We start from the raw sequence: 11508 nt of genomic DNA on the forward strand, positions 1-11508 counted from the left end.
ACGAAATTTCTGAGAGAATGCCGCCGGAATGGACTTCATACGATAAAAATCGAAGAAGTTATGAATTTTCGAACTCGGCGCGACATACCCGAAAACACACTTTTTACCGAAACAACGCGACGATCCTTAAAATTCTGAGAATTTTCTATGCATATTTGGCCTTCGGTCCGAACATATGAAATCTTGGTAATGATGCCACGGAGCTCCAGTTAAATTTTCAAGCGAATCCGGCGAGCGGATTAGGAGATATGAATTTTCCGAGGCGCAAGACCTTACATTCAGCACTATTTTTCACTATGAAACCTCAAGTAATTTGCCAATTTGAAAGCCTTCCTCAAAGAATTGGCTCCCGAGCCGAACACGAAAGTTGTAGATCTTGTCGAAACAATGGGGACAACGAGGGAACTTAACTCGTATCACCTTTCAAATAGTATTTATGAATTTTCTCGTACTTTCACCGTTTAAACCACTCTTTCACACTTTACCCTCCTAAACCCATGAAAACTCTTTATTATTTTTCTTCCATTTTTGGATGACGAAATAAACGTCATCATTAACTTATAGCTCCAATAAAGAGGGCAAATTTTGGGGTGCAACACTGGGCAGCCGATAAGCGGACCTAGGGGGGATTATTGATTAAGCTGGTGACATGCTTGGTAGGCCGGAAGCCCTGCGGGGTAAGCGGAAATCCAGGGTGTTATAATGTACCCCCACATGTAAAAGATAACCTATTTGTGATCTACCATTGTGGGATCTGACAAGTAACCTGCATCTGCATAACCAGTTAATTCGAAATTGGATACTTTTGTATAAAACAAACTCATGTCTATTATACCTCCAAGGTAACGAAGTATATGTTTTACTCTGTTCCAATGCCTTCGCGTAGGTGAAGAATTGTATCTTGCTAATAGATTTACAGCAAATGATATATCAGGACATGTATAATTAGCAAGGTACATTAGTGCTCCAATTGCACTAAGATATGGTACTTCAAGACTAAGCAATTCTTCATCCTTTTCTCGAGGTCTGGAAGGATCTTTCCCCATATCTCATGATCTAACAACCATTGGAGTAGACAACGGGTGACATTTGTCCATATAGAAGCGTTTGAACACTTTTTCTATATAGCCTTCTTGATGTACAAATATTCCTTTGTCCAAAGGTTCAATTTGCAAACCTAGACATAATTTTGTCTTTCCTAGGTCCTTCATCTCAAACTCTTTCTTTAAACAATTCATAGTTTTTGGGAGCTCTTCAGGAGTTCCAATAATATTTATGTCATCCACATAGAGAGCTATTATTGCAAATTCCTTTTCTAATCTTTTTATGAAAATACAAGGACAAATAGAGTTATTTGTATATCATTCTCTAAGCAAATATTCACTAAGACGATTATACCTCATTCGTCCAAATTGTTTTAGCCCATAGAGAGACTTGTTCAATCTTATGGAGTAGCATTCTAGAGATTCAAAGTTATGTGCATCTGGTATATTGAACCCTTCAGGGGGTTTCATGTAAATTTCACTATCAAGTGAACCATACAAATAAGTTGTTATAACATCCATCATGTGGAAATTAAGCCCTTCATGTGCTACTAGGCTTATTAGATATCGAAAAGTGCTTGCATCCATTACAGGTGAATATGTCTCATCAAAATCAATTCCACGTCTTTGGGAAAATCCTTGAACGACTAGTCGAGCTTTGTATCTCACAATTTCATCTTTTTCATTTCGTTTTTGTACGAAATCCCATATGTATCCAACTGGCTTCACACCTTCGGGTGTTTGGACTACATGCAGGTCCAAAAACTTGTCTTTTGTAGAGTGAGTTTAATTCTGCTTCAATTGCATCTTTCCATTTTGGCCAGTCCTCACTTTGTCTACAAATTTTGATAGACGTTGGTTCTTGATCCTCTTTCATTTATCTCATTTAGCGCTATATTGTATTCAAAAACATCATCAATGTCAACTTCATTTTGGTTCCATTGTATTCCATTTTGGACATAAATTATCGAGATCTCTTTATTTTCATGAGTTGCAGGTACCTGATCAATCTCTTCTAGAGATTAAATGTTTATTATGTCTGAAGGATTTTCTATATCCTCACTTGGGTCATCTTTATTCTTAGCTCCCTTTCTTGTTCGAGGATTTTTATCTTTGGAATCGAATGGTCTCCCACGCTTTAGGCGTGGTTAAGACTCATTTGATTGTCCAACAGGGATATCAATTTTTATTGGAGCATTTACAGCTGGTATATATGATTTAGTCACACCTTTTAGATCAGTGAATGCATTTGGTAATTGATTTGCTAAGTTTTGCAGCTGAATTATCTTTTGAACTTCTAGTTCACATTGTTTTGTTCAAGGGACCAAGATGAGATAATGATAATTCATTCCAACTGATCTCTTTTTCCATTTTCTTATTCTCTCCCTCTAATGCTGGAAAATTTGATTCATTAAAATGACAATCAGCAAAATGAGCAGTGAATAAATCTCCTATTGTTAGTTCAAGGTACTTTACAATAGATGGAGATTCATATCCAACATATATTCTTATCCTCCTTTGAGGACCCATCTTATTGCGCTGTGGTAGAGAAATTGGAACATACACCGCACATCCAAAAATTCTTAGATGGGAAATATTAGTTTCTTTACCAAAACTAATTATAAAGGGGAAAAAGTGTGGTAACTTGTTGTCCTGATGCAAATCAATGTTGCAACATGCAAAATTGCATGTCACCAAGCAGAAATTGGGAGTTTGCATCTCATAATCAGTGGTCTTGCAGTTAATTTTATTCTTTTAATAAATGATTCTGCAAGTCCATTGTGTATGAACATGTGTTACTGAATGTTCAATGTCAATTCCAATAGACATACAATACTCATTAAATGGTTGAGATGAAAATTTTGCAGCATTATCAAGACGAGTTTTCTTGACAGGATAATCGGGGAAATGAGCTCTTATTCGAATCAGTTGAGCTAGCAATCTCGCAAACGCCTGGTTGCGAGTTGACAACAAACAAACATGTGACCATCTCGTTGATGCATCAATTAAAACCATAAAATATCTAAATGGTCCACATTATGGGTTTATTGGCCCACAAATATCACCATGTATATGCTCTAAAAAACTGATAGAATCATTTCCAGTTTTTGTTGGTGATGGCCGAATTATCAACTTCCCCTGTGAGCAAGAGCTGCGTGAGAACTTATTTGATTGAATAATTTCTCTACTCATTAATTTATGACTGCATGAATTTTCAATTATTTTTTGCATCATTATATTACCGGGATGGCCCAACCGGTCATGCCAAATTAGAAATTTATCATTATTTGTAAAGTTTTGATTTACAGTTGTATGTGCTTCAGTTGTACTAATATAAATGTAGTACAAGCCATAGGATAAATCCGGTAGCTTTTCCATTACACATTTTGTGTCCGAATTATACTTTGTAATACAGAGATATTCAATTCCTCCATCATCTCCTGTTTTAATATGGTATCCATTTAGACGGATATCTTTGAAACTCAATAAATTTCTATGAGACTTGGGTGAATATAATGCATTATCAATATGCAATATTGTTCCTCTATGTAATAACATATTGGCTCTTCCGGAGACTTCGATTATTTTTTAGGTGTCAGATATAGTACTGACATCAGTCTTTCGATTCACTAAATTAGATAAATATCTTTTATTCTTGAGAATTGTGTGGGTTGTTGCACTGTCAGGAAGACACATATCTTCATTACTGGTGCTAGTGTCCATATTCATTCTAAGAACAATACTAATTTTTAACCATAAGTTATAAGCGCACATAAAAAAATACAAGTTATTTAAATAGTAAATTATGTAAACAAACAAGTAGAAAACACACTATATTATTATTAGAAAACAAAATTCAAAACATCCATAAAATTTCCATAAATTTTATTTTTTGACACTTCCATCTTCAATAAGGTGATCAATTTTTCCATCTAGATCACCAAAGAAGTCACCAATATCTAAATGAGTAACATCCATATTACCGTAATCTAGATCATCATCTTCATTAGCAAAATGAGTCTCAATCCTTTCCTTTTTATTTTTCAATGATTTTTGAAAAAGATCAATAAGGTGTTTTGGAGTACGATAAGTGCGATCCAAATGACCTTTTCCTCCACAACAATAGCAAGTATTTTCATTTGTTTTGCTACTCTGACCCTCTTTTTCATTCTTTTCAATATTTTTCCACTTAGGGTGGAAATATGTGTTTTTATGATTCCCATTGCGACCACGATCAAAACCAAGACCATGAGCATAATTACGACCACGACCAAGTGCGCATGCACGACCGTGACCATGATTTTTTCTATAGTGGTCGTGCCTTGCCACATTTACTTCTGGGAATGGAGTTGTACCAGTGGGACGGACCTCGTGATTTTTCATCAATAGTTCATTATTTTGGTCAGCCACAAGAAGACAAGATATTAGGTTAGAATATTAATTAAATCCCTTTTCTCGATACTGCTGCTGCAGAAGCACATTGGATGCATGAAAAGTGCAAAATGTTTTTTCTAACATATCTTCGTCAGTTACTTTTTCTCCACATAATATCAACTTAGAATTTATTCTAAACATTGCAAAATAATAATCACTTAACCTTTTAAAAGTTTGCAAACGTAAATGCATCCACTCATATCGAGCTTTTGGTACGATAACCGTTTTTTGATGATCATATCTATCTTTCAAATTTTTCCACAAGACATGTGGGTCAGTTACGATAAGATATTCATTTTTAAGATCCTCGTGAAGGTGACGACGAAGGAATATCATAGCTTTTGCCTTTTGTTGATCAGATGATTTATTTCCTTCTTAAATAATGTCAGCGTGACCTTCCGTGCTTAAATGAATTTTGGCGTCTAGAGCTCATGTCAAATAGTTCTTTCGAGAAATATCAAGAGCCCCGAAATCCAATTTAGTAAGATTTGACATACTTAATACTTCTATCATAAAAATAAAAAGATTATTATAATGATATAATTATCACAAAGACAATATTAATATGTAAAATAACACTTTTGTAAATTCCAATAATTAGAAATAACACAATAGTAAACTAGATTGTCAGATTAGTCTTAAAATTATCTATTAAAGAAATATCAATTTAGTAACAAAATACATCTTACATTTTCCCAACTACCTTCCTTAGAAGAAACAAACAAATTATGGTCCATCTTAAACGAAAATAGTAACTACAGCGTTACGAGTTCTTCAAGAACTATACAATATTATTTCGCTATCCTTCAGGGATACTTTGCTTCTGGGATGTAAAAATTCATTTCATCCTTTGAAACAATCAAATTTATTTGTGCACTATCCATCACTATTGGAATCATTGTAAAGCAACACATGTTATCCATAACCTTAACAACATCAACCCATCTTACTTTGAGTTGCTACCTGAGATTTTTTTATATTGTTCTTAAACATACATCAATTTTATGACAAATAAAGTTATAATAAAGTTGCATAATCTTAAACATAAAATTACAATAAAATCATTGAACAATAAACTTACAATAATATTGCAGAATTTTAAATGTTCTAATAAGATTATATTTACTGAATATCATAAATATAAAAAAAATGATCTCCTCAAAATCATACATGAGAGTTTCGTGCTGATAACGTGTTATAAACTAAATAAAACTATATAGAGATCAAAGAGAGGTAGAGAAGAAAGAGAGCAATATTATACTATATTCTTTCAAGCGCGCTTTACATTGCAATGTGGGTCTCTATTTATAGGATTCAAGGGAGATAGAAAATTACACATATTAAGTATGGAATAGGAAGATGACAAACTAGGAGAATGATGGATATCCGCTAACATAAAAATCATAACAAAGAGAATTTTTTAATGCATTATATGCATTTCTATAACACGCTGTGAAAATATAGGAGTATACGTCTCTTCGTAGTAGCTTGATTATATTCTTTTGCCACTAATCTTATTTTATTTCTACTAATTACGTCATTTTCATTCATATTATTTTTAAATATTCGTCTAGTATTAATGATGGTTTTATCAACTGGAAGTGGAACAAGGTCCCAAACGTCGTTACATTTAAATTGGATAATGTTTCATACTCAGGGTATTTATAAAGATGCGACCTATAGCGTATAATGCGCATTTGGACGAGTACTATGCCCTACTCGGTAAACATCTAAGTCGACCGATAAATTGCATGTATGTAGAAATCGGGTACTTAACCGGAAGTCGGGATGTTACAAGCCATTATGGGTAGTTACAAGCCATTATGGGCGGTTACAAGCGTTAAAGATGATTAATGGACGGTTACATAGTCATTAAATCATGACTATTCAATATGGGTTAAGGCCTATACTATAAATAGGCCTCAAAACCTCAGATGATCCATGATCTAATCCATCACTGATAAGACTTAAAAAGGGGCTCCCGCAAGAGGGATAAGCCAGACACTCTCTTGGAACAAAGTGCCTAGCTCACTGCTTCCAAATCCCCAAAGTTAGTCACAAAATCATGCTTTCCCTAAGCTTCCCTCACCTCTGAGGACAAACTCCATAGAATATGGTTTTTCACACCAGAGCAGATAAGTTCTTCTTGCATAACAGGTAACCATCCTTCGTCAAGTAAGGCATCAAATATTGATTTAGGTTCAATCTGAGAAGTGAAAGTAAAGTATTTACAAAAATTGTTAACCAGAGATTTAGTACTTACACCTTTTTTTATATCTCTCTGAATTTGATCCAACTGATGATCCTTTGTGATTGTCCAATCTTGAGGCAACTAGTTCGAGGTATTTTGTTTTTCATCCCGTGAGAATTGGATCGAACTCTATTATGTCGAAGGGTAGCTTCTTGTTCGATAGAGAATATGCACGAGGACAAAGCTTATTCACATGCTACTATCAAAGACCTACATATTGTAGTCGAAGTATGTTCTAGTATGTGGGTATCGAAATGCTAGGGTTGTTAGTATTTTGAATTGAGCCTGTTTGTAATATCCAATTATTTAAGTTAGCTTGTACCCTAAGTTAGCTTGTAATGGATATTTGTGAAAAAGCAAACTATGTTAGATGATATGCTAATGAGCTAGAGGGGGTGAATAGATCAACAAATATTTCAAAGTGATTTTAAAAACTTTTGACTAATGGAAGCGTCTCGGAATCGACTTTCTTCTATTCCGAACCGCTATTGGTAGGATCGGATATGTTTTTCAAAAACTTATTTGTTTGAATGGATACACTTAATCACCTAATTCCAATGAGAATAAGATCAATAAATTTTTTGAGACAATTTATCGAACGCGTGTTATGCAAACAATTTGTTGCACAGACAAATTAACAAACATTTGGCGTGAAATAGTTAACAAGTTAATGTAATCTAAGTGTGGTTGATTGTGAAATCCAATTGCAATTTGACAATTACAATTCTCTAAACAAAAACAGTTTTGTATCACAATTTAACACTTAGACTAATTTTCTAATTAACAATTGTGAACCAAAATCAATAGCAAATAATAAAGAAGTAGGGAAAGAAGAACACAAGGATTTGTTTAGGCAGTTCGTCCTTGCTACGACTACGTCTGCCCCCAATTTCAAACGGGAATTAAGATAGTTTTTATTTATTTGCAAATTTTTATTATAAGAGAAGTTAAAGCACTAAACAAACAAAATCAGTTTAATGTTGATTCTTTATCTTCTCTCCCCTTGATCTTAAGCAAGATCAAGTCAACCCAAGAGCTTTCCTTGATCCTCCGTCTACCGTGACTCACTTGACTGAACACGTGATCTTTAAGACCTTCACTTGGCTGAATCTTCACCAAAGCTTCTTGTCTAAAAACCCCTAAATCACCTTGATCTTTGAGGAAAAACCCTACAGAATTTATTCAATGAAACCACCACAATCTTTACCCAAAGTAATCTTCAATTCCTATCCATTGACGTTATCAAACTTGATTATGTACCAGCAATAAAAAAATGATTATGTGTAATTGTGTTGTGAGCAAGAAGAAGAATGAAGATGAGAAGACTTGTGTATCTTTTAGGTTGCAAAGTTATTTCATAATGGTGTGCATAGGAGTATATATGTGAATGTTTGTATTGGTGAGCTGAAACAAGAATTAGATGCCCAAAAATTAAATTCTTTTCAAGCGACGCGTCGACCTCCTAGTCTACATACGTTGACCAGAATCATGCAGGAAATCGCAGCTTCGAGAGTGGTTCAGTATAGGTAGAACTAGCCTTGGAGTGCGTCGACCTAACTTTAAAAAAAATTTCCAACTTGACATTTTTGCATTATAGGTCGACCTGGCGGAGCTTGTGAGTCGACCAAATTCAGGCAAGGAGTTCTAGTGTGATATTTATGCAGTATAGGTCGACCTGGTGAATCTATGAGTCAACCTAAAATTGGCATAAAGGCTATCTTGTTTTTCTTGTCTTCATGAGTCGACCTGGCATGTCTGTGAGTCGACCTAAGCTGACCATAAATCTTTCTAGTGACTTTGTAGCTTCCTCAATGGACTTGTGCAAGATTGACCGATGGATAATATTTGACATCATTCAAAATACATTTATGAGGTATGCATGCACTTACATACTCCCCCTTTTTGATGATGGCAAATATTATCAGAGTACAAAGCGTATTCCACTTCTCCCCCTTACTTGTTGCATCCTTGTTGTTGTTGATTTCCCCTTTAGTTGCTGCATCATTTTGAGACATTGTTTGTGCGCCTTCACTCTCCCTTTGACAACATCAAAAGGAAACACGAGAAGGGACATATACATATATCTAAAGCAGCAGTATGAAACACACACATACAAATACTTAGATGCATTTTACAAAGAAATAACAAATATCTGCTTAAAATTATGAAAAGTAGAAGTTAATATCAAACATGTTAATAACTTAAACAATAATTCAGACAATATTGAAATACGTAGTGTTTTTGCATGTTCAGAAATTACATAATAAACATCATGAAGGAAGATATGCATGCAAGTGATAAAATGTGAGATGAGGTGCGAAGAAAAGAAACGAAATGAGATTATGTAAGAGATGAGAGGCACACTCTCTTAACATAATCAACTATTGTCTTCCCCCTCTATAGTGACCTCTTCCTCATCCTCTAGAACCTCGATGATCCTCCTCCACTTGTTCAAGCAACCCAAGAACACTCATATTAAGAGTGTTAAAGCTTTGACAAAGAGCATTATGGAGATTAGTTGAAGTATCCGTAAGACGATTTTGCCTTGTAGTGAAGGTAGTGGCAAAGGCGTCCAAATCATTCCTATGTTCCTAAATCTGAGATTGAAGATGTTGAAGTTAAAGTTATTGAGCATCATACCTCTGTTGCTGAACAAGTTGCATGTTTTCAAGCATAGCAATGACCACAGATTGATCACCAGTATTATATTAAGATGAAAAAGGCACATATGAAGAGTTACCTTGGTCATACCCATCCGGTTGAATTCATGTACCCCATTATGGCTCATTTGCATTTTGTTGAGCGTGTGCCTCTTCTTGAGCACGAGCAGCTTGCACCCAAGGATTAGTGTAGTCATCTTCATTTTCATGGCCATAAGCGTTAATATTTTCATCACCCATAATATCCATATCCATGTTCTGAATTTCCTTCTCACTATTGATTGGGACTCCTTCATCATTCGAATCATCATAATTGTACTACTTCTTGATTGATCCCTTAGGAAAAAGGAAATACACATTTTTCTTCACATCCCATGTATATCCCATCATTTTCATGGTGGTTTGATAGAATTCTTAAACAAAACTAGGTGATATATATGGAATGTTTGCCATGGTAATATCACAACAGTCCAAAATGCATTAAATCAATGATCCATAGCATAAGGCGGATCCTTTCCGACATTCCTTTAGATAAAACATCATGCTCATAAAATAGTATGGCCAATTAATTTTGATTTTATTTTTCAGAGCCCATACCAATTGAACCTCAGCTTGATGACGTCTTGAATATCCTCATTTCTTAGGACGTAGTATGTGTGCAACAATCAATTGTAGGATGCGATCATCCCTTTTCAGAAAACCAGTCGTAACTGTCCAAGAAAAAGACCATTTTCAATAGCTTCTTCAGGGTAAGGAGCCTTCAGCATATCATTCAGAGCAGTGGTGAAATCATAACCCGGAACCATCTTATTACCAGATATATCTATAGTAGTAGGATCACGAGTATTTATATTAAAAATATCCTCCCACATCTTGTTATCCATTATATAAACCTTATTTCCCATACTAAATTCGAATTCATAGCCCTTGAATTTCCCTCTCAATCTCGCGTAGAACATTCTAACCATATCCTCATTACAGTTGTTATTACATTCTAGAAAACCGTTAATCCTTTGATAATTCATGACATCAACAATTTTGGGAATGTGCAATATATTTGCTACCAAAGGGAAATACATGTGTTGTGCCACAACAACCCTCATACGAAAATTCTTATCAAAATTCACAACAGTATCAGGAAAAAGTAGTGAGAATACACTTACCGGAGCAGATGCAATACTCCTAGCCGACCTCTTACCCCTTGTTCGTGAAGTAGACGACATTCAAAGAGTTGCACACAAGGTGTTTGGTGAAATGTGTCAAGGAAAACCCTTTGAGTTTGAGAAATATTAGATGCTTAACTGTATAGATTACTAATAAACCCACAAAAAGGAAATTGCTTGCCAAAAATTATGATGAGGAGGTGATAATTGATGGAGTTGGGTGAGACTACGGTTAAGGGTGTTTGACAAAGTAAGGAGCACTTTTAGAGAGAGAGAGAGAGAGAGTGGATGGGGAAAATGGGGATGAAATAAGGTCTGCATCAAGCTAATAAGAAAAAAAATTGGTGAAACGCGCGATGCATTGACGCATGCATGGTGTGGGTCGATGCATACTTGTCGCACCCCAATTTTTGACTTACCGTTTTTCATTCATTTTTGATATTATCGCATTCATATTTCATGTGCATTCATAGTTCAATCGTCGCATTTTTTGCGTATCTTGGAAAAATTTGACTTTTTTAAAAAAGTCAACAAAAATGGCTTTAGATAGTTTAGAATTATTTTAGTTTTTTAATATCATCTTATTTTCTAGTTTTTATTTTTAGATTTAATTTAGATTAATGTTAGATAGTTTAGATTAATTTTGAGTCCCAATATTATTATTTCTTCTTTTATTTTTTTTATTTTTAGAGTAGTTTTTATTTTTACTATTAACTCTTTTTTTTATTTTAGTATTAACATCTTTTATTATTATTTAGTTATTATTATTATTTTTTGTTTATTATTATTTTCATTATTATTATTAGTGTTATTCTTATTAGTGTTATTATTATTCTTCTTATTATTATTATTATATGTCATGCTTCTATCCAAACACCACAGTCCAAGTTTTCTGCATAACGTGTCCTTGTCATGCTGCTACACACAAAAGATCCAAAAGCCATGCCAAACAGAAC

The 11508-nt window shown here is 34.4% G+C and overlaps 1 protein-coding gene across 1 annotated transcript; it reads right to left on the reverse strand.

The window, feature by feature from the left end:
- Positions 1–3929: 3929 nt before the first annotated feature.
- Positions 3930–4427, reverse strand: LOC131650214 (uncharacterized). The gene has a single exon (XM_058919931.1). It carries the CDS (start codon positions 4425–4427, stop codon positions 3930–3932), a length of 498 nt encoding a protein of 165 aa, XP_058775914.1.
- Positions 4428–11508: the final 7081 nt, after the last annotated feature.

The sequence above is a fragment of the Vicia villosa genome, linkage group LG2 (assembly GCF_029867415.1).
Source record: "Vicia villosa cultivar HV-30 ecotype Madison, WI linkage group LG2, Vvil1.0, whole genome shotgun sequence".
Lineage (NCBI taxonomy): Eukaryota > Viridiplantae > Streptophyta > Magnoliopsida > Fabales > Fabaceae > Vicia > Vicia villosa.

Coding starts and splice junctions, on each gene's coding strand:
- LOC131650214 (XM_058919931.1), bottom strand. CDS start 4,427: ATGAAAAATCACGAGGTCCGTCCCACTGGTACAACTCCATTCCCAGAA.